Here is a 24,871-nt window from a genome sequence, read left to right as displayed (position 1 = left end):
ATCAATCTCAACCTCAGCAATTGTGCAGGCAGAGGAAAGGGATTCTTGCCCTCTGTTCAGAACTGGTGACACGAGACTGGCTTCCAGAACCAGTGTGAGCTGCCCAGTACAAGACAGACACTGAGAGACTGGAGCATGTCCAGCAGAAGACATTGGGATGGTCAGGGCTGGAGCACAGAACATACAAGAAGAGGCCAAGTGAGCTGGGTTTGTTCAGCTGGAAAAAGAAAGGGTGAAGGGGTAACTTTGCAGCTGCACTTAACAGGAGAGTGTAGAGAAGACAATTGAACTCCTCCAAGAGGTACACAGGGAAAAAGCGAGAAGTGATAGGGATGAGCTGGAACATGGGAAATTATCATTAGATTTTGGGATACTTTTTTTCTCTGAGTGCAGTCAAACCTTGGGACAGGACACAGGAAGATTGAGGATTCTCCATCCCTTGAGAAATTCAAACTTCAACTGGACACAGCCTTCAGCACCCAATGTAGCTCTGCTGTTCTGCAACTTGAGTAATGTCAGGCAAGATCAATTTTTCAGCAGAACAGTTGAGTATCACCATCAGTGCTACAGAAGATTTAATCTTAGACTGTTACAGTGAAGATCACAGGTGATAAAGACCGTCAAGAAAGTGAAAACAAATCGGGAGAGGCTGTGGTCATAGATTTCACTACCTAATAAACTGAAAAGCTCCTACAGGAGCTTTCACTACTATAAGCCAGCACATGATGCCGAAATCTGGTTTCCAAGGTGAGATCCCCAGTTTCATATATCAATATGTCCTGATGGTTCTTGTTTAGAACACAGTGTTGAGGTGAGAAGTTCCTACCAAACCTAGAAAAGGAGAGATAAATAACACAGTACAGGAGACCAGGCCAGGGCAGACAACAAAGAATTACCCAGAATTCAAGCTAAGGGTGCATTTGAGGAGAGAATGGCCCATTAAATATCATCAGCAAATTTAATTACTTAGGGGATACTGGGATTGCTCAGGAAGGAGTGGAAAATCCTACAAGAGTTTGCAAAAAGATTAGAAACAACGCCTGCATTAAGTGTAGGCATAAACCTCTGCATGTACCTTCCATGAACAGCAAGGAGGAGCAAAAAATCCAAGTTTCTACAGGGAGCAGGGCTGGGGCAACAGGCAGGCCCAGCAAAGGCAAACAAGCTTCTCACCCTGACCTATTTTGTAGCACACATTCTGGTCTGCTATGTAGGTGCTCTACAGAAGCACCAAGGGATGAACTTGAGTCATCAGCCCCATCCTGTAAGAAAGGCACAAGAGGATCTGCATCCTTCCCACAACACATGTCTCAGGAGCTACAAGTTCCAGGAGTGCTGGTGCTCATTTTCTTCTTTCTTTGATTGTTTCCTCTATTCACAGCCCAAGACTGTGTGCTTCTGAATGAAAAGTAAGTCTCACTGCTGTGAGGGAGCACTGTGTTTCCCTTCATACCACAATCAGGTATTTGCACGTTTATGGAGATATGCCAGGCACATCTGAATCTCTTAATGCCATGCTGAACATAAGGAAATGCTCTGAGACATCTCCAGTCTGTTAAAAACAACAATGAGGGATAAAGGTTTAAAAAAAGACTCAAGTGAGAAGAGGGTAATTCCTCTTTTTCACAGCAAGCCAGGCTTCTTCTCACTGGAAGCCAGTGAATATCAAATATTCAAATAATCTATAGGAAATTTATATGTTCTGTAGATGTAGAAAACTTCCTTAGTCCTTTGGCAGAGGTCTTTTTCAGACAAAGGATGAGATAAACAGCACATGTCACACTTGGAAGCTGTCTTATGACCAGAAGGACATGATCACTGTGAGAAGATCAGACATTCTAGACAGGCTTACACTATCCTTTGAGTCACATATATTCAATGAGCAGACTGTCTCCAGAGCTGATGCACTGGAGCCAGTCGAGTCTTGGTGCCAGCCCCAGACAGACAGGGTCAGAACTTTGTTTCCATGCAATCTGCCTTTCAGAGCAGCAACTTCCTGACAGCCAACTTCCTTAATCAACAGAGCTTTTACTGAAATGAGAGAAAATATAGCTCCCCTTTCCACTAGTCCCCAGCTGCATCCCTGGGGAACTTGTGACTCCTTCACAGATTACATGCATCAACTGTTTCCATCCAAAAGATAGAGATGGCAACGCCTGCTGGGCAGCCTTCAAACAGCTTCTTGTTAGAGTGACTCATCAGTTACCTAAGAGAAGAGCAGGAGGGATGGATCCATCTGAGGCCACTCTGTAGGCAGGCTGTGCTGAAGCTGCCTACAGTTTCCATCTGCCTTCCAGGAAGGCTCAGCAGTCCCCAGCCCTGCCAAGGCAGCTGGTCAGGCAGGTGGAAACAGCCTAGAGAGCCACACAAGTCAACCCCGCTTCCATAATGAGTGCTGAGCCACAGGGTATAATGTGGGCAGAAGCATTCTGCTCCAGTTTTCTGCAGCTTTGTAGAGTGTTTATAAGAGCACACAACCACAGGTATGTGACCACACAGACAGGAGATGACCATGTTTTAATTAGGACCCTGAATACAGCCTCCATTCCCTGTCAGGGAAAGAAGACCTACAAGTGAAGAGCCCTTATAACCTCAGTCACTGCTGAAGCCTGTAAATTTCTTTTGCCAACAGGGTGCAAGGTCCTGTGGAAAGGCCAGGGATGATCTGTCTGTAAGAGCTGGAGCCTCTGTGCAGCATCTTCCACACTCTCACATTTGCAATGTATGAGAAGGGGCAGCTGAGGACATACACACTCAGCACGTGGCAGCTCCAGCACAAGAAGGGCTGCACAAGAGGTTCCCCAGTCCAGAGAAGCACAGCTTGAGTCAACAGTGCAGGACACAGAAGGAGTGAGGAACCAGGCTGACCTTCCTGGCCATGTGGGACCTATAGCCCCCCAGCTGGCACCCAGCCCCCCATTCCTGTGCTGATGGCACCTGTGGCCCAGCCTTTCCAGGGGTCAAGCAGCTCCCTCCTGCCCAGGTTGTTCCTTTGCAGTCTGCACTACAGAGGCACTTGGTCTCAGGGCTGAAGCCCAGTGCTTTCATCTCTCCTGAATGGCACCATGCACACAGTGAGGGAAAGGCCAGCAAAGTGAGGCACTGAGCAACAGTGTGTGGACCACAGTATCCTCCTGCTATCTTCACCCCAGCCCCCCCGTTTCACACACATTTCACTTGCAGTTCCTTCTGTGCAAGTGAATCTGTTTGCCATGAAGGCAAACCCTGGCTTCTAGAGCTCCACTAATACTGCAACTTCCAGCACTAATCCAGGATTTAGATCCTGATGTGTGCCGCACAAAGAGCTCTGTGGGAGTGCAAAGCTGCTGAGCTCCCATCCCACAGTGCTTTGAATAGGATCAGCAGCTTTTCTGCCAGCTGACAAGAACGAAGGAAGGACACCAACATCCCAGCCGGGTCAGGGGAGCTGTGGTGAGGACAGCAGACTCAAGAGGCATGTTTCTTGTGTGCCTGCACCCACAGGGACCCATCTCTTCACCAAGAGCTGCAGAGAGGGAGGGGGGAGGACTGCACATACCAGGGTGAGGGGAAATCTCCTCTCCCCTTGGTGACAAAGATCCTCTCCCCTCCTCTCTGCCTGGCTCTGAGTAGAGCCAACAGGCCTAGCAGGGATGAACAGAGACAGGGAGGGGACAGCAGAGGCAGCAGTGAGATCACACAAGATGCAAATGTCAACAGAAGTCATGCACAGAGACACAGATCCCTTGTATCCATCCCACCAGTCACTCCCCAAGGAGGGAATCTGGATGGAGGGCACTGCCCACAACCATCAAGTGTTGAGGCTGTGTAAAAGGTCAGGAATGGTGGGATAGGGAATGACAAACTTGGAACATCAGCTTGAGAGGAAGGCCTCAGCTGAGGCAGGCTGGGAAGCAAGATGCACTCTGCCCAGTGCAGGGGCCTAACAGAATTCATCCTTGATACAAACCAGCACCAGGCAGCTTGCTGCTGTCCCTGGGGCACATGCTCAGGAGCCAAAATCTCCCCAAGGATGTTAACGGAGACAGAAGCAAGGGGTTGGCACAAGGCAAGGGACATGCAGACCGGTACTTCACAGAGGGCACAAGGATGGGCTTGCTGCCATCAGACAGCAGCAAAGAGAGGAGCCTACCTGAATCTTCACAGCGATAAGCACAGAGCTCAGCTCTTTGTCCAGCTCTTTCAGCACTGTGAGTTTCTTCAGGCGCAGACTGCAGAGCCTGTAAGACAGAGAGAATGGGACACATTCAGGCACCACCATCCCTGGGGTCCTGCCACATGGTACCCGGTGCTGGGAAGGCAGCTTGGATGCTTGGCCCAGCCGCAGGCACAAGCATGGCCGAGGAACACTGGCATTCATGCGCCACTAAGACAGGTCATTGGGGAAAAAAGGGAAGAAGGAAAATTAACAGAGCTAAAGCAGGCTTAAGGGATTAGCGTGCGACAGGAAGTCCAACAGCAGGCCATGTGGTAAAGAGATCCTTTCCCAAACAGGACTGTTACCAGCTCTGCTTAAATCTACCTTGGCCACAGTGCTGCTTATTTATAAACCAAAGCACTTAAATCTGCTCTTATCCTGGACTCAGTTAAGGCAAACGTTTCCATGCAAACACTAAAATTCAGCTCTTCTCTTGCACAGTACCACACAGAGCTGACTTGAGAAGCTGGGAGGCCACAGCCCTGCAGGAAGTCTCATACAGCACAGCCACCCTGACAACCTCAAATCCTGGAGATTCCATGTGGTAAGTGACACTTCTAGGAAAAACCCACGAAGAAGCCTGAGACCGAGTAAGAAGAATTACTTTAGCTGCTCAAAGGATTAGTCAGTGCCTGTGAGACAGCCAGAAACCCTGACCTCCTGCCTAGGAGCCTGCAGCAGGACTCCCATGGAGACTACTTGCAAGGAACTACGTGTCAGGGAACACAGGCCAGACACATTTTTGCAACAAGCAACACTGGCATTCTCACATTTTGTAAGTCAGCCTCTGTGCTCCAGGCTCACCATCTGTATTGCTGCAGCCAGTGGTAGCCAGGACTTCTGTGGATACCACTGTACTGTACCTGAGATTTAGGCCACCCTGGAGAACAGATGAGCTACTATCAAATGCCTTTCTGTTTTGATACACTGTGCTGTCTGATGGCAAGAGCTATTTCTCCCTGCTTTTTGTGTTTGCTTTTTTCTGTTTTGTTTGTTTTGGTTTATTTTTTTAAAGAAAAAACAAAAAAAACCCCACCCTCTCTATGTTCATATACAGCACCAGTGTAAAGCAGCCCAGAGGTGAAATGGAAAGGGAAGGATGAACAGCTATACTGCAGGACAGGCTGGGGGCTTAGCCAATGCTCACTTTTTACCACATCCCTGCCCTCCCTGCTAGCATTATTTTAGGTTCTGCACGAGATTTGCTGGACTGTAACTGCAACCCAGATGCTCTGTTCTTCATGTTTGGATAGCAAGGCATGGTGGGGACCAGAAGTCAGGAAGCTGGGAGTGCAGGAGAGCTCTGCCCACCCCTTTGCCAGGTGGCCTGAATACCTCCAGCCAAATAAGTAAGACTGCAGTCCCCTAAGTCCTCATATCCTATGCAACCCAGCACTGCAATTCATGATCCTGTCTCTGTCCACTCTTCCACCCTGAGCCTTTGCTTGTAGGAAGGGAGAAATCTTACCTGGGGCAGGCTTCTTGCTCCCCAAAAATACTTAGGCAAGGTTAGAAACAAGATGTGGCAAAGGGAGCAGGACTGAGTGCTAGCCAGAAAGATGGCTTCTCTTCCCACAAGCATGTTCTGGAGTCTAAATGTACTTATCTGAAGGACAAGAGTGCCCAGTTTTTAAGAAGGTGCATCCTAGCAGCTTGGCTGTCCCTGATGACTCCCTTTTGATCTGTTACTTAACCAGTCCCTGCATCACCCAGATTTGTGTCACCACCAGGTGTTTAACACCAGTAGTGGACAGTAGTGGGTGTCACACTAATTCCTGTAGATCTCTATGGGTCAGGATGGATCCATGGCCATCAGAATGCTCTGTGTCTCTGAACACTTCAGCCAAATCCCATGGCAACCATCTCACAGCGTTGGCTCAGAACTGATCACTGTGCTGTTCCCATAAGTCATGGAGCTTTTTGGTAGGTAAGTTATAAATTTGGATCTATTTACTCTTAAACAGAATAAGTAGTGCTACTTACAAGGACTACTACAAGGACTGCCTTTATATCAAGTTGTGGTGAACATTGTGTAACACTGACAGCAACAGTGACTAACGGAAACTGTGCAACAGGACAGACCGACAGCCTCTGAAAACTCCAGTACTCCCACTCCGCTACTGGTCATTTACTGGTGAGAAGCACTCACCATTTAATTGAATCACAGAACCATAAATTGGTTCGGGTTGGAAGGGACCTTAAAGATCATCTAGTTCCAACATGGGAACTAAGTGGTCCTCTACATGGGCCTCTACATGGGTCCTCTACACCTCCCACTAGACCAGGCTGCTCACAGCTGCATCCAAACTGGTCTTGAACACTTCCAGGGATGGGGCATCCACAGCTTCCCTGGGCAACTGTGCCAGTGTCTCACCACCCTCACAGTGAAGAATGTCTAACCTGAACTTCCAGTTTAAAGCCATTACCCCTTGTCCTGTAGCTACATGCCCTTGTAAAAAGTGCCTCCCCATCTTTCCTGTAGCTCCTTCAGGTACTGGAAGGCTACTGTAAGGTCTCTCAGAAACCTTCTTTTCTCCAGGCTGAACAACTCCAACTCTTTCAGCCTGTCTTCATAAGAGAGGTGCTGGTATTTCTTGGTACTGTCTTCTTTATGTCACTAACTGGGATGGTCAGTCAGCCAAAAATCCTCTTTCCTCATCATGGCTTTTTAAACATGGAACAAAATAAAGCAGCTCCTCCTTTTCACTCACTCTGCCCTACACCTCCTTATATAACCTGGTACCAAGTAGGAACAGACACTCCACCCCTGCTGCTAGCCAAGGAGGTAACAAGCAGGAGTACATGTACACATACACACATTCACACACCCAGCACTGCTCACCCCCGAGCTGAAATGACATTAACGAAAAGGAGCAGATGTTCATAGACACAAAGATGTCACCACAGCACCATCCCCAGCTAAGGAGCATGCACACATGTGCACCACCACATTTGCACACAGACACATCCATTTGCTCACCTTACCTAAGCAAGCACTGACTTTTAAAGTTGGGATTCTGAACTGCAAGCAGTTACATAGATGTCAGACTGAGAAGGGAGAGAAAGGAGCAAACACAGGAACTCACCCAGTTAATTGATAACAGTAAAACCTCAATGGTGAAAACTCCTAGAGTATGTTCTTAGACATTTGTATATGAATGACAAAAGTATGTTTAAATCATACTTTTAAAACACTCAAAGCATCATTCTAGGCACATTTTTTTCCTTTTCTTTCCCCTCCCACCCTTGTTGCAGCTTCTCAGCTGTTTCTTTTCCTTCCTTGCTCTCTAGTTACATGACGAACTTGGAGTTTTTGCTCTGAAATCTGATAACACACTTATAATACTGTCACCAACTAGTCTTGTGAGTTCTTCTTGGATAGCAAAGCTCCTGTAACACTTGCATTTTGTGAAATTCAGTGCCAGCAGTAAATCACTGGCTCCAGCTGTTGTTTGCAAAATCATCCAACCTCCTGTCCCTACAAGGGGCTGCTACTCACAGATTGTACACACAGTGGCTGGTCTTGCTGCCGCATTTCAAGGCCAATCTTTCAGTGAATGCCACACATCTCTAAAGCTGCTTATGCTGGCAGAATACAAATCAGAAGTGCAGGTGTAAAAAAGAGCTTTTTGCACAGGCCACAAGCACTGAGGAGGTAGAGGTGCTGAGGAGCACCTCCACTGGGATCATGTATGGAAGGTGAAGGCTTGAGCGTAAATCAAGGCAGCAACAAGGGCTGGCCACTAATGGGATAGAAAATCTTAACAGCAGGTCTCCCACCCTTTTTGAGCAGACATGGTACGTTTTTTTCTGCTGGCTTCTTGGGCTGTTCAGTGCTCGGCTAACTCACCACTGATCAGTGGCAGCTCACTCTCTGGGCAAGATTATATTCCTGAACATTTGCACTGATTTCTTCATGTGGCAGTAGCCAGGCTCCCCGGGTTTTCCTTGCAGCTCCCATGCCACCTACAAATGTTAGAACACACACACACTTTTTGGGAAAAAGTTTTGTCCCAGCTAGTGATAGCTCCCAATGCATCCTTGTCAACACTAGTAACCTTGTGAGATGCACAGCTGTGGGCTAAGCCTTCAATAGCAGCAGTTTAGCAGCTCCTCAGTATTTTCCCACACTGTGACAGCTCAGGTTTGGTCTTTTAAGGTCCAACTCTGACACTGGGCTTCTGGAGAGATGCCAGATGTTCAGTGGGACTCACAAGGTATGGGAGGCTCCCGCATCCCTGCTCAACTGCTGTGCAGCACCTGTTCCCTGTGCAGCTCCTCACTAGAGGGCAGAAGGCAGCCAGCCAGGACCAGACACCCCGGCCCATAAGGATTCCCTGCAAGCTCACCCTGCAAACTGGCGAGTCTCATAGAGCAGCCTGTAAAAGCAGCTGTACCTGCTCTGACCAGAGCTGTGCCCAGCCCTACACCTCACCTCTGACAGTGACCAAAGAAAGGAAGAGCACTCAATACGGGTGCAAGTAGTGAGATATTTTCCACAATGACCTCTCAGCCACAGCTCTCTGTAGTCATAATACTCCCTGAAATGTGCTCTGTGCAGTGTGACACCACTGATGCACCCAGAGGGGAGGAGAGACCTACTCCACTTTCAGAAACCAAGTCCCTGTTGCCAGCAAAGAGGAGCGATGAACTGGGACAGAAGCCGGCTCTTCATCATGTTCTGCAGCTCAGGCATCAGGATGGCTTGGCAGGTCCATTACATGCTTTAAGATGAACTGGGATGAAGGCCAATGTCAGGCTGCTCTGAGAGACTTCCCAAGGGAAAGTGGGACAGGGCACGCGAGGTTTGCTATCACACTTTTGCCTCTCTGCCCTCAAGCAACTGCAGCTGCTTCAGCCCGGGAAGGGCAAGTAAAGCAAGCTGCACTCAAGTGGTGTAACACAGTAGGATGCAGAGGCCGAAGACCATAACAGGATTCTCCTGGAGAGGAAAGAGCTAGAGAGCCATGGCCAACTGCCTGCTGTGTACCAGGTCCCCCAGCTGAGCTACGCAAGGTGGTGTGCAGCACAACAAGCCCTGGTGTGGACCAGCAATCCTCTCTCCTCGCCATGAGAGAGGCATTTTGGCTCCCTAGCAACCTGGCTGACAGCAGCTTGCTAGCAATAGCACACGCCAGCCCTGCTGCTGGATCCAGAGCAGACTTCTATTACTGCAAATTTCAACAGGCTTAACTCACCCCAATTCCCACGTGACATTCCCAAAGCAAAACCTAAAGCAGAAGGCAGAGGGACAGGAAGAGAAAATGCCCCAGGTTGCTATGACCCTTCATTTTCTATCAGCATTTCACAGCTTTTATTCTATTCCATCTGCCTTCGAAAATTTAGCTTGTTTTCCCATGTGACTATTCCTGGTTTCTTCCATCATCCCACCTCCTTCCAAGTGCCCCTAGACAGACCAAACCCAAGGCCAAAGCTCAGACATTCTGGAGGACCAGCTGACATTCTTTTTCTGCTTGTCTCTGAGGGTTGTAACAGCGAAGGAACCTCAAGCCTGTGATGAGAAGGCGTTCCTTCTCACCACAGCAGCAAGTTGGCTGCACTACACTGAAAGAGAACAGGAGGTAATGGCATGCTGGAAACAGCAAAGAATGCCAGAGTCAGCAGGGTATATGCTACCAAGGGACAGATGGCATCCACAATCAGAACAAATGGGAGGCAAAGGGGAAAAAACAGTGTCTTGCAAGTAGATACATCTGCCTTTCCTACTCTTCATGGCTGGCTGCCTGCAGCTGCCCAGTCCTCCTCACAGCCTTGTGTCCTGGCTAGCATATGCTCCCTGGGATGGCCATTCAAGACAGACTGCATCCCCTTTTCAAAGAGACCACTGCAAAGCCCTGTCAGGGCAGCACATTAAATGGGACCTCAGCAGCACTATACTGAATTGAAGCATATCCTTTATCCGTGTTTTCTTTCCTCACAGGAGAGGAAGCCCTTTCCATAAGCCCCAACTGTTCTCATCTGACCGGGCAACCAATTCTTAACTGCATGAAACATCACCATCTCGTGTACATTCATCAGGCATGTCCTACTCTAACCAGCCCTTGGAAGGGTGCCTGACTCATTAATCTCTGTGCAGATTATCTCAGAACAGCTCTCGTTTGGTCAGTGACTTGCCTTTGAGCTTGCTGCACTCAGCTGCTGTATTAAACACACTCAGAACCATCTTTGCTACGCGGGGACCATACACGACTCTGCCAGGAGCTCTGACTGCCCTCCAGAGGCCTCTTGGGAACAGCCAGTTCTGCCACCACAAGCTCGTAGCGCTCCTCTGTGTTCCGAAACACATTTCATACTATTGCAATACCGCTGAGGCAGCAGAGTCACTCATAGCAGATGCATGGGAAAGAGCAGATCACACCCCAAAGAGATAAAACAGGACAAGGCATAGGAGACATGCCAGGCAGTGTCAAATGTACCTACAAGATAAGAAAGCTCAGAGGAGCGGCAAGAACATCTGCAGGCTGTGTGCATCTCAGCCACCAGCAGTAGCTGCTCCTGATCACCAGCCAGGACTATGAGAGCTCTTTGCTAGCCGTATCGAAACAGACAGGTGTGAGGGAGGTTTGAGCACAGCCAGGCAATGGATTCACTGGTTTTGTCTGGAAGACGAAAGATTCACTCAGCATTACAGAGGAGATCTGCTGGGTTTATTTAGGAGAATATAAAAATCTTTCTAAATTCCTAACACAATGCACAAAATAACTCTCTTTCCCAGGTCTTTCCAGTATCTGATAGCTGTAGCTAAACTTGTTCTTGGACCAGCCACTATGTTACCTTCAGAGAGTTTTAACAGGTTATGCTTTTGAAACATAAAGGAGATCAGCCAAGATGCACACTTGTGTGTACATCAGCCCCAGGCAGAGGGACTCACACCAGGAAAGACAGATAAAGCAGCTGCTTTTGTCCTCAGGGTGCACAGGTTTTTTTGCGTTTTTTGTATTTTTCCAAAAAGCTACATCTACTACAAGCTTTCAGCTGCTTTTGTGCTGCCAATATGTTAATATGCAGGCAGAGTACATGGAAGATCTCAACTATTCCTAACACTGCATTTCTAATGAAAGAATGACTGTTCAGCACAAGAGCTAACACCGAGATCCCTCTGATTGCTTGCTGCCCATGGCACAGTGAGGAAGGGTGGGCTGTCCCAAGCAACAGGGCAATGAAGCAGAGGCACGAGGATGCAAGGCTTCTTTGGTGCCATCACAGAGGTCACAGCGTCCCAAATCAGGACAGAGGCTGCATGGCTGTGGTCAAAAAACAGTTCTCACACAAATACTTCTCCAAGGCCATACACTGAACCATGGAGTACCCCCTGTTCTCCAGTGTCCTCATTAAGCACAGACAGTGGTTGCCACCCAGCAAAGGTGTCCTGAGTTCCCATGTCCAGGCTGCAGCCAACTGCTCCAGTGCCCCCGTGCTTTCCTTCTCAAGACTGATGAGCTGTCTCTCCTGAGGTTTGGACATACCTCGACACACGGGTAAGTGTATACCAGCATCCCTCCATGCAAATTGTTTCTAAACAAGACAGATGCTGCTTTCTCAGACCACTGCAAATGCCACAGTGGAGGCAAGTCAAAGATAAAGCTAAATGACGAAATGTTCCCTTCCTATTCCCAGGCAGATTTCTCTAAGCACAAATGGCCTTTGCAGGCTCCATAGCTACAGTCAGTTCCACATTTCTGGACTCAGCAATACAGGCAGCCTTGAAAAGAAATGGACCACTCTAGTCTACTGGCTGATTTTGTTGTGGACTTGTATCTAGAACACAAGAGCTTGCTGCTATGACAATTTCCAGGATGGCTCAGTGTGGGACATTGTACATAGCAGATAAAGAGACAACTGAAGCCTATATATAATCTGAATGCCACCTCTTGACCCAAGGACTGCTTCCTCCTATGAAATGCCACCTCCTGATCCATCCCTGATGGAGATTGAGAGATCCCACAGGCTTTGCCAACCTGGAGAACAGATCACACATAAGACATGCATCCATCCTACTGACTTCAGGGTAACTCCTGCCAATGTGGGCAGTCCTACTGTGGGAGGAAAGAGCTGTTACTGTGGCACCAGACCTACTCAGCAGTACAAAATCCCAGACAGGATAAGTGCTGCCTGCATATGGACCCAGGGCAGAACCTTGGCAAAAGGAATCAGATCACTTCAGCCTGTCAGCCTTGGCAAAGCTTTTCCTGCCCCTCTATCCTAGCTAGTCTTCTCTCTCCAGAGAGAATTCAAATATAGTGCTTTGCTCAGTAAAGGATAGGAACTAGCAGGGACTTAATCTACCCATGTGGCAAATTAAGGAAATATCACTGATACGAGCTACAGCCTTCCTCATATCCAGCTTTCCTCTATGCTATTAAACACTTTCTGAGCCAAACCACTCCAGGGAGAAGCTGTTCATCTCTGATGTCACTATCACAGCCCTGGACCCAGCACAGCTACCAACAAGGCTTCTACTACTTTATCACAGCTCCATGCCTGCCTGCAAAGCTGCACTAAATACCCCCCTCACACACAAGCCTCCAGCCTGCCCATGCTAAGGCAAAACACAAGGAGATGGTGGCAATGACAAGGCAGAGAACACCCTACCCATCTACTGTGATGGGGCTACATCTTTGAAATCTGAGCAGGCACATTTTGTTGCTCATGAGGCTCCCCTGCACCCTCCTTATACCTAATGATGTGATTTTTAACTCTTCTCCTTTTAGTCTTTCATAAATACTAAATGAAATTGCCCAACATGTTCAAGAGATAAGAGGAGAGTACTCTTGGAAACTGCATGCTTCCCTATAAAATTCTCTTCCTGCTAACATCTCTTCCATCTAGCATCCAGTCAGATACAAATCTGGCACCTCACACCATTTTACAGTCTGGTCATGCTGTTCTGTGCTAGAAAAAGTCAGCAACAGAAAAACACCCCGCTGCAGCATCATGGCCTAGTATTATTATTCCCAGGATCTGCACAAATTTGAACACTATTTTAACAAAGTTCCTTTCTTGTCTTCCCAGATGGATTCAGCCTCTGTTCACAGCTTCCCCTGATAGTTTTGCATTAAATCTTTTCCTTCTAACCAGTTTGTAATTTAGCACACACCTGTACCTTCATACTGAAGCACTGCTGAAAGCAATGCTTCTCAGCCACCACCTCAGACCTCTGGATCTCTGTGGATCAGGCAAAAGCAAAAGGGATTCAGGGATTAAAATTTAATTAACTCTTAATTACAAGGGATTAAAAGCGAGCTTGAACTTTCTGCGTGAGTTTTCAACCTCTCTGACACACAGGTCTTTAAATCCCCTGATCTAGACCAGCGAGGCTGCTGTGCTGACCACAGAAGACACAAGGATCCTTGCCTGAAAAGTGGTGGAGCTATGGAAGGACAGGTGTTAAATTCACAGGAAAACAAACACTCTGTGCATTCAGTGTCAAAAGCAAGACCAGAAGGAGCAACACAAAACCTGAGCTCTGCCTAGAAAGACTCTGTCAGACACTCCAGCCCGTCCCTGCCACGGACATATCAGAGCTATTTCACACACCCCATGGCAAGGAGCTGCAGCTTACCTGGTGCTACAGAGCAGCTTTCTTTTCAGCATAAGGATGCCTGCAAACACTCTGGTGTGCACTGCTTCTTCTCATCGGTCAGCTTCAGAAATAGCCCCCCCTGGCAGTGACATCCATCTTATCACACCACTGCAATCCAAAGCTGCTGGCTTTTTCCACCCAGTTATGTGTGGTTTTCTGAAGCAGAGGTGCCACACAACCCATGGCAGCTGGAGTGGAGGTGAGAAGGCTCACGCTAGATCCCTAGCTGAGGGGTACCACAGTATTTACCAGAAAACCCAAGTGACACAATAGTGCTTTGTGCTCATATCTGCCCCCTGTAACATCAGGCTCTCTGGGAGCAGGCATCAAGAAGCATGGACCAGCTGCCCTGCAGAAGTATGAGAGCTGTGTCCAGGGAGCAGCCTGAGCTCCAGTGGGACATAGGAAAAGCTGTTTCCCCCTGAGGCCCTCTCCAGGCAAAAGCATGCAGGCGGCTGCTGCTTGCAGTCATCTGTGCTCATGGGCACCATTAGATTTTCTAGTGGGCTGACAGGCTGCCTCGAAGGCCAAATCCCTGCTCTCAAAGGTGCTGCAGCTTGGGCTCAGCAGTGTCAGACAGTTACTCACAACACTGACAGGGCCCTTGGGCCTCCAGCAAGCAGCACATTGACTTAGCAGATGACACTCCATGTACCTGGAGCTGCTCACTTCCCGATGCTGTCTCAGTGGAATGGGACATTCCTTTCAGTGCTCATTGTGCCCATCCAGTATCTCAGCAAGCTGCAAGCAGAGCCAGGAGCTATCATGGCAGATACATTGTCTAGCAAAAGGGTCCATGGATAACTTGGTGTGCCTCCTCAAAATACATCCTGTATTGCAGTCACACCTGGCACACACAGCCATCCAAAGACACCTTGGCTGAGTCAATCAGAATTTGTAACATACACACACAAAAAAATCAACATGCTACCAACCACTAATTCTCTTTAAAGCACACCTCTGTAGTGCTTACCAGAGCACCAGAGAGCCTACTGGAGGACTCTGCAAATGGACAGATGGCTGGTTTACCATACAATCCCTCCCACCAACCTCTGGAGAGCCATGGCCGAAGTGAAGGGTTTTCTGCACTATAGGTGCACACACAACCACATAGTGCAACAGACTCAACTCCTTCATGCCCATTTTCTGGGAACATGCTGGCCAAGTCAAATCTGTATGTTCAGATTCTTGTTTTCTTTCTAAATACCCTGAATTTTATACAGGAGGTTGTTAAATGCTTCTGAAATGAGTCATCCCCAGCTCTTTGGTCAGCAAAACATATGCCAATGTGCATACCTTGGGACTGGCCCACAGGCAGCTCTGCACTAGTCAGCTGAAGCAGAAGAGACAAAAATGTGGCTTTTTTGGTTCACTGATCAAACTCTAAAGGAAGCCTATAAAAGAAACAGAAGCTAGCTCATGCCCAGAATAATACTGAAAAGTTTTGAAAACAGCCATGAGGAGGAGACACCTACGAATCTGACTCTCTAACACGGAGGAAGTGGTTAAGAAGGGCAAGCAATAAGACTTCAAGTGACTGAAATTCTAGCCAGTTACAGTTTTTAAAAGAACAAAAGCTAGGAGACAAGAATATCAGGGGAGCAAACTTAACTAAAGGCCCAGGATCTAGCTAGCAGTTCCTTAACAGAAATGCCGAGAAAGTATCACATAGTCCACCCTAATGCCTGAAGGGAGGGGCAGCCTTGCAGCCTGGCTAGACCACATTATCTTCAGTCCCCATGGCCAAGCAGCAGGCATCTAAAAGATGAAAACAAGTCAAATTACCAAGGGCATGAACAGCAATGTGCAGAAACAAGAAAGAACAAAACACAAGCCCAGAGAAGCCAAGGACCCCAAAGTATTCATCCACTTGTTAGTAACATAGTGCTCAGTTTGCAGCTCTAAGCAGACTACCAATTGAAATTAGAGGTGAATCCCTTCTTCGGGATGATTGCATAAAGAGGCAGAGGAAGCTCTTCCCCCAGGGAGGCTGAAAAGCACTGGTATCCTAGCACAAAAGCACAAGGTCTTTTGTTAGCTTGGTTTCTTGGGTGCAATCACCCTACTCTTCCCTCATCTAAGATATAAAAGATCAAATGGAGATTCTATATCAGAGCATCACCATTGTTTCTTATTGCAGTTGACAGGATCAGCCCAGATTTGGTAGAAGGAATGGAGGCATAGATGAGAGGAGACACAGGTCCACAATACCTGTAGACCTAGCAACTATCCAGAATCCTGGAAGCTGAACAGAGTATCTGACATGATCAGAGCAGCTAGCCTCACAAACACATGCCATACCTCCAGCAGTGGCAGGGCCAGGGATGTCCAGCCAGAGAGCAGCAGTCCTGACTGCTACTGGATGTGAGATAGTCAGAGCTGCTCTTTGGACTAACCTGACACAGGAGAAGCAGTTCCACCACTGTCACTGCAGATGGAACATGCTTCCCCTTCAATGCCTGCACTATAGCAATAGCCAAGCATCTACAGGATTCTTGTGTTCAGCCCATTGTGTCCTACAGTAGATAAAACAGCTAGGTCACATCTGCTCCTCACCAACAAGCACTCATAGTTAACACAGCATGTCACAGAGCCATGTCATGACACAGAGAAGTCCCACACAATCTTAAGTGAACCTCTCATCCACTGCAACCCTGGCAATGCTGTCTAGAAGAACCAGTTAGTAATACCACTAGGGCTGGCTCCAGTATCAAGTAAAATGACACACTGAGGGAAGAGGAACAGTTTGGTCCTATTCACAGAAGTGAACACCACCAGGGTCCTCTGATGTCACCTACATCGAAAGAGGCTTGCTTAAAGTGAATAACTAGTTGTCATGAGCAATTCCACACAGAACAATGTGCATCTCTACAGACCTGGAGTGCAGCCAACCCTACTTTGTACAAGAGGCAAAAAAAGCCCAGGAAATGAACTAGCAACAGAGGGAAATAAAATAGTTTTGTACACTGAAAGAAAGAAGGTCTGGAGGTCTCCTTTTCAAGGCATCAGTCATTGATGGAGGAGGCTTTTGCTTCAGAAAGGCTAAAGAGTATTGCTACTCAACCAGAGAGAAAATCACTGCAGTGCTTTTGAGTGGAAAAGCATAGGTGCTCACTGGGGTCTACAACCAAGTACTTAACAAGTAATTAACATGACGATGCACTGATCTTGTATCTAAACAAGATTCTCCTCACTGGCACAATTTTTCTAGTATAAGCCCTAGTTAGCTTTCTGAAGCAAACCTCTCTCCCTGCAACATGCCTTTATGATCTGAACTGATGACGCACTTCCATCTAGAAAATTATGCCCACAGCTGAGTCTGGCATTTTAAAGCATCCACCCTTTAAGCTTTTCATCTAGATTTGGACTTCAGTTCCAAAGCACTGGCAGAGCAGGAGACTGAGGTTGTCTTCTTGGCACATATAACTCCCTTATTCAGAGTAGTTACTGTGCTAAGAATTGGCAGTATGAGAAACTTGCTCGAGCCACCAAAAATCCATTCTGTACACAGAGAACAGCATAAAGCCACCAGCATCCACGAAAACCTGACCTACAGGAAATGGCAATATTGAATTGCTGCCTCTTTCACATTTGAGGCAGCAGAAAACTCAGCACCCATTTGGCTGGCAGCTATGTACAGTGGCACCTCTCGGCAGAGAACTCATCTGACAGGAGTGCTGCAGCAGCAGCTGCAAGACTTTGAAGACCTCTCAGGTAAAAAGAAATGCACCAGGCTCGAAACACTCTTGTTGGAAGAATGAGGGGTGCAAACAACAGTTACTCAAGCCAGGCAGGTTGCCAGAATTTAGACAGTAATGTTCAGCCCCCATTGAGCATGGTCGGAAATGGACATGGCGTTTCCTTGGCTACCCAACTTTCCCTTCCACTGCTGTTGTGGAAGACAAGGAACAGCAATCCTGCCACGCACACATCCCCACACCTCCTGGCTCTTCTCCAGATAAGAAACTAGGCAAAACACAGCTGCTTTGTACTCATCTCTTCCTTTTTGCTACTGTAATGGATCACTAAAGCTTGGACAACTCACCTCAATCCTACTGCACAATTTAGCAAAGCTGCTGGTTATTCAGTCACACCTCCTCAAGAACCCAAGCAATGTTCCTCTTTTTGCATCAGACAGGATGCAGAGAGGGAATGTGAGATGCCCAGGATCACAGAGAATCAGACCCAAAAGTCCCACTTTAGGCTTGCACCTCAGGTCACAAGATGCCACTCTAGCAGGAACTGGCATTTTTATAGAAACCTTTAAGATGTACATTCACACCACAAATCTTTTCAATAATAACAGATGGAGATGGATTGTGCTCGGCTCTCACCGCCTTCACCAAATCCCATTTTCTCCCTCCAGACATTCCTGACAGGCAGATTTCCCTGACCTACTTTTCCAGAAGAAAAGAAGTTTCAGCTACTTTTCCTGAATTGCAATGAGCTGGTACATGCCAGCAAGCAGCTCAGGAGCAGGGCAGCAAACAGCCAGCACTTCACATGAGGACTAGCAACACCTCAGTAGAACCAGAAGTTCCCCAGCCCTGCCACCAATGCAAGCCCACTCAAACATTGATGCAAGCCCAACCAAACATTGGTGTGTATTGCAGCACAAAGACAGGGAGCTAGCAACACTGTATAAAAGCTCGTATTTTATATATGTTTCCCCATGGAAAGTTTACATACATTCTGTTCATCCATATCTCCAAACACAGAGGTCAGAGAAGAGGCTCAGCAGCACTCACTCTCCAGACTCCATGAGCCCTCTAACATATGGTAGGATGTTGTTGTCCCTGTCCAATGCTTAGAGCCTCTCTGTGTGTTCTTGGATTCTCACACAGGCAAAATGCAGGCAAGACTGCCAAGAGGCAAGAGCAACCACCTTGGAGAGGAGCTCACCACGGTAAACAGTGAGATTCACCATTTCACTTCTGAAGAGCACAGATGAACATTTTCAGTGCAGCAGGGTCATCATACAGCCCTGGCAGACAAAGCAGCTATGAGAGCAGAGTCTGAAATGTGACCAATTTCAGCACGTGGGTTTGGATGCCTCCAGAGCCCCTGTGCAACATACAGAGTGCCAGCTCAGCCCTGGGTGCCTGCGGAGGCACCACACATTTCATGGGTAAGAGCTGAGCTGCACAGTGCTAATGAGTGAGCTCTGTTTTCTCAGTGTCTGGAACAATGAGTGTTTTCCAGCCTCAGTTATTTCCTTCTCACTTTCTACTGCTCTATGAACTACCACTGCCAGCTTCTTAAGAGGGAAGAGTAGAAGCTCTGGCTGGCAGAGCTGATACATAATCATGCCTGAACAGCCAAGGCACTGGTGACATGAGCATAAGGTACAGAATAAAATACTTGCTACAGCCCTACTGCATATGACACGAATATAAAAACCCCCATAGAGCTCATCAGAACTTGCAGCTGGTTCAACAGTTGCCACAGTCAGCTCAATCACTTGTCTCCAGCTGCCAGAGCACCTCACCCAATGGCTTCTGTCAGAATCTGATCAGGATGTACTTCTTAAACCATGCTTGATGATTTCCCCAGAATTCAGCATCAATGCTCCCCTCTCTCTAAGGAAAGGAAAGAAGTCCAATACCATTTGTTAATTCACATAAAGAAATTGAATAAAGGAATATACCTAATTTAATACTTGTGCTGATCTCTGGAGAGTTTCAAGGACTCCAAAACAATACTCTTCCAGGAAGAGACACGTCAGATTATAAACACTCTCAAGTCAAAAAGAAAAACTTAGATTGAGTCTGAATAGTTTAACTTGCATTCCTGAAACACAAACCTAAGCTACATCCAAGTCCTCAGCACAACATCACAAACTGCTCTGGCTTAGGACCAGCTGGCAACAAAGAACCACCCATCTGCTCACCCATGCCCCTCCCCACTGGGCGATGAGGAGAAGAAAATATAACAAAAAGCTCATGGGTCGAAACAAGGATAGAGAGGGTTCATTCACCAATTATGGTCACAGGCAAAACACACTCAACATGGGGAGATAAACAATTGAATTTATCACCAATCAAGTCAGAGCAGGACAGAGAGATAGGAAAAAAAAAAGCAACCCAGATCTTAATAAATAAATAGCTTACCCCATGGCCACGCTTCTTCCGGGGCCCCATTTCTTTTGCTCCCAATTTCTCTACTTCGTCCTTCCCAGAATCACAAGGGGACAGAGAATATAGTTTGCAGTCAGTTTGCCACAGGTTGTTTTCTGCTGCTCCTTCCTCTTCAGGGAGAAGGATTCCTCACAGTCTTCCCCTACTCTAATGTGGGGTCTCTCCCACTGGAGTGAGCCCTCCATGAATCCCTCCGACGTGAGTCCCTCCCACAGGTGCAGTCCCTTGGGAACAGCTCCAGCCTGGGCTGCACACAGAGTCACGGCTGCTGCAGGAACAGTCACGTCCCCTGGCATGGGGGAACTCCATGGATGTAGACCCACATCTGCTCCACCGTGCTCCTCCATGGGCTGCAGGGGGTGGCTGCTGTTTCACCAGGGGCTGCAATTGAATCTCTGCTCAGGAGCCTCCTTGGCTCCTTCCTTGCCAATCTCAGTATCTCTGCTATGGTATTGCTCTCACCTCCCCCTCTCCTATATCCTACAGGTCTTATATCAGTTTTGTTTTCCCTTTCTTTAATATGTTACTTGCAGAGGCATTGTCACCATCACTGATGGGCTCAGCCTTGGCCAGATTCTGGATTTTGGAGCCATGGGAGCTTCCAGCAGCTTCTCACAAAAGCTGCTCCCTGTGGCACCTCCTCTGCCATCAAAGCCCTGCCACACAGACCCAACACACAAACCCTCCCAAAAAATTTAGGCAGATAAAGCTCTGCAGAGACTAAGTATGTATGAGCATGTGTGAAAGATGGTCCCTCGGGAGACAGACCCAAAGATGGAGTTCTTCAGTGCTACAGTGATCTTCCCCATAGAGTATTTCTATTTAGGATTATACTGAGCACTTACCAAAGTGTAGATCCCTCTAGATCTCCACTGGTGTGCTTTCATCATGCACAACTGACTATGTATTTATTTATTTAAACAATTAGCTATCTGTGCGACAGTTTCTCCCTTTGTTCCACAGAAGCCTTGCTTTTCAAGAAGCTCTTCTGAGAAACCTTGCTAAAGGCCTTTTGGAAATTCAAGTAGTATACATCAACTGGATCTCTCGGTTCTTATGCCTCTACAATTCCAAAACACCTGAGAACAAGTCTTCTTTTTACAAAAAGGCCCATACACCAACATAGCTATCCATGTGCTCCACAACCTCTGTTCTTCAGCTACTGATGTGCTTGCTGCTTACTTGTCTACAGCTTCTCAAATCTCCCTTAAAGCCCTCAGAAAAGTCTGGCTTCCCATCAGCCCCTCGCAGTCTCCTGGGAAAGACACTGGCTGAAGCAAGAGGTCACACGTCACACTCAGCAGTCCAGATACTACAGAGTGGCATCTGTCCCGACTGCTCCAGTGAATTTAGTCTTGGACTAACTGTTCAGGTTTTTTCCCCATTTTTTTCCTCTAAGTTCTTCTGCCACCACTCCAAACTGCTAAAGGCTTTTCCGATGCACCCACTACAGAGAAAAGTGCCAGCCAAGAAATCACAGAATCATTTGGGTTGGAAAAGATCTTCAAGATTATTGAGTCCAACCATTAACCTAACTCCACTAAGTCCAGTGCTAAACCATGCCCCTAAGCACCACATGTACAAATCTTTTATACACCTGCAGGGATGGTGATTCAGCCACCTTTCTGGGCACTCTGTTCCAGTATTTAATAACCCTTCCAGTGCAGAATTTTCTTCTAATATCCAATCTCAACCTCCCAAGCTGTTCACATTTAAAGCCAGAGGGCTGTGTTTGCCCTTCTCATGCTCTTTCTGTAAACATTATGTCAGCCACAATCAGGCTGTGCCAGTTCTACATCAAAACAATACAGCCACATTAATGTTCTTAAGTACACCCTAGCCCAGTGCATGCAGATATCAAGATAATGTCACATAGCTGGATACTTATTTGGATTTTTTTCTTTCCATTTTGTTAAAGACTCCATAGTTTCAAACTGCATTAAAACAAAGTTCATTAATTCAAACTGTCAAGGCTAAAAAAACAGAACTACAGCAAGGCTACATGAGTAATTTTAATCCAGTACTACTTGATGTTCTTGTTTCAAACTTCTTTAACAGTGTTTAGGTACGTGCATTCTCCTTGTATTGAAACACTCCAATCCCTTTTGCGAGAGGGAAGAGATAAAAACTATTTAAATAAAAGAACCCTCCTCTCTTGGAGCAGAGTTCCTTAGTGAGTAACTGGCATCCCAGCTACACTTGTGTAACACTATCCATGCAGCGTCCAACACTTCTGTGGGAGGCTGAGCTGTTAGCATCACCTTCTCCATCAGAACAAAGATAGTCAAGCCACCATGCCTTGCAGCCAAGGGATGAGAAGGGATGATAAACCAATCTTGATTTGTGACAGTGATTCTCAAGGTTATTTACCTGCAGATGAAAAAATTTTCCCTGAATACGACTATCAACTAGCCTATCCCAACGGAACAACAAGGAGAAACAGTCACTGATTCTAAATTAACTGAAGTTACTTTGTCTCAAGCCTCTCCTCTCTCTAGAGCCTTAAAGAGCAGAGCTTGGCAGCCTCTGAAAAGTGTCAGACACACTACTGAACCTATACAGCCCTCACTAATGCGGGAGGAAGCAACACTAACACAGACACTCCTCAGCAGAGAATCTCCACGATCTCCACACAGCTACACCTGACATCATCTCCTGTCCTTCAAGAAGGCCTCCAGGGTTCCTGCAGGCACATTCAGTCACTGACGAGACTGCCACAGCACATCTGTCTTTATGGGCAGCTGGGTGAGCGCAGGGCCAGAGCAGGAGAAAGCCGAAGTGCTGATGCTGTGGCACTTGGAGCTGACTGTCATGCACATGGTGTCACGACAGCCTCCACCATGGTCACTTGCAGGTAGTTCATTCAAATCCTAGCAGTGTGAGGTGGGATGAGGGGAGCACAGGGGACTGCTCCCTGCGAACAGGTTAACACAGCAGAGCTCTAGAACACTGGTCCCCTAGCAACCAAAACAGCAGCCTGTTTGCTAGATTTCTACCTACCAGCTGACTCCACAAGATCTGCACCAGTTGCTGCTTTCCTGGCAAGCACAGGAGGCATCATGCACAGCACCTTTACTGCAGCCATGCAGAGCATGACAGTCAGTGTTCTTCCTGGTAATTACACTTTTGTGTTGTCAGACAGCTTTAACTGCCCCTCTGCCAAGTCATGGCTGCTCGGCCTGGTTTTCTTTGGTAAGACAGGCTCATAATGAGATATCTGAATAAGAACAGCCTGCAGATCCACCCTAGGAAGTCATCTTAGTGGAGGCTTTAGTAAAGCCTTTGACAAAGTTTCCCTCAGCATTCTCCTGGAGAAACTGGCTGCTCATGGCTTGGATGGTATATGCTCTGCTGATTAAAAAAACTGGCTGGATGGCCAGACCAAAAGAGTTGTGGTGCATGGAGTTATAACCAGTTGGCAGCTGGTCACAAGTGGTGTTCCCCAGGGCTCTGTTCTCTTTTAGTATCTTTATTAATGATCTGGATGAGGAAATTGCGTGTACCCTCAGTATGTTTGCAGATGACACCAAGTTGGGCTAGAGTGTTGATCTGCCTGAGGGTAGGAAGGCTCTGCAGTGATCCAGACAGACTGGACTGACGGGTGAGGCCAATTGTATACAATTCAACAAGGCCAACTGTAACGTCCTGCACCTGGGTCACAACAACCCCATGCAATGCTACATGGGAAAGTTGCCCAGAGGAGAAGGACCTGTGGGTGTTGATCAAAAGTGGTTGAATATGAGACACCAGTGTGGCCAAGAAGGTCAAGAGCATCCAGGCTTGTATCTGGAATAGTCTGCCTAGCAGCATTAGAGAAGTGATTGTCCCTCTGTACTTAGCACTGGTGAGGTCACATCTTGAATATGGTGTTCAGTTTTGGGCCTCTCACAAGACAGACATCAAGGTGCTGAAGTGTGTCCAGAGAAGGGCAACAAAGATGGTGAAGAGTCTGGAGCACCAGTCTTATGAGGAGAGGCTGCAATTCAACTAAGTCAGGCACAGCCAAACATATCAGCATGCTCATGCACAAGAAGCCTGATGCAGCTCCATCTGAGAAATCCAGATCTGGAAATCAATATTTTACTCTGGAATAAAAAAATCTTCAGCAGCTGTGAAATGCAGCCACTGTTTCCTTGGTGACAGGTATTGCATTGTAACATGGTAAGTAACAGATTTTAAACATCTAGCTGAAGATTTAAATGAAATCCAAACCAAAGGCAGAGTGAGTACAAAGTTCCACAGTCTCACAGTCCAGCAGTCTCTTCTCCGCAAGCAGCAAGATTCATTTTTAGAAGAGTGTGGGCTGATGTTTCCAAGCACGCAGCAGTGGCAGCCTCCCATGGCTATGACCATTTCCTGCCCTGCATACGTATTCCTTTGCCACCCCAAGGAGAATCTTCACAGAGGCCTAATAGGTTATGACTCTTTCTCCAGCTGCTGCTGAAACCCTCAGATCCTGCTAAGTTCCTTGACCTGGGTTTGTTTGGAGATTTAGTTTTACCGGGGACAGTGGCTAATTTTGTCTTAAGGTATTCAAGACCTTCTGTTAGACTTGCACTGAGAACCCACAAAGAAGAGGCTTGTGTTACCAGGGAATCCCTTGACTGTGCTCGCAGTAGCTCCCTATCATGTTCAGCTGAAAGGAAACAATCAGAGAGAAGCCAACGCACAGAGCAGCAAAGAACACTAAACAGGTGCCTCGCTAGCACAAATTCATGGAGCCAGGGGCTTTCCAGAGGAAAGAGACTAGCACTGGTTTTTTTACTGCAGAATAGATATTAGGAATAAGGCACAGACACAGCAGGATGCAGCACCACAGGAGCTTCCAGGAACAATATGCTTCAAAGATGGGTTGGGAAATACAATTTCATTGTCCCAAACTAGGATTCGGGAACACCTGATAGGATAGAAAAAGCCTTCTCTCAAGGCTAA

General features: G+C 47.3%; 1 protein-coding gene across 2 annotated transcripts in view; it reads right to left on the bottom strand.

Moving 5' to 3' along the window:
- LOC103538623 (phosphofurin acidic cluster sorting protein 1) overlaps positions 1-24,871 on the bottom strand; it is a 66,739-nt gene that overhangs the window by 17,383 nt on the left and 24,485 nt on the right. For both annotated transcript variants that reach the window (XM_030448424.1, XM_030448422.1), the window contains exon 2: positions 4,133-4,220. In XM_030448424.1, the coding sequence (XP_030304284.1) occupies positions 4,133-4,220 (88 nt within the window). The remainder of the gene's footprint in view (positions 1-4,132; positions 4,221-24,871) is intronic.

This window comes from Calypte anna, chromosome 3 (genome assembly GCF_003957555.1).
Source record: "Calypte anna isolate BGI_N300 chromosome 3, bCalAnn1_v1.p, whole genome shotgun sequence".
NCBI lineage: Eukaryota > Metazoa > Chordata > Aves > Apodiformes > Trochilidae > Calypte > Calypte anna.
Note: the sequence above shows the minus strand (reverse complement) of the source record. Positions and strands in the feature narration are given on the sequence as shown.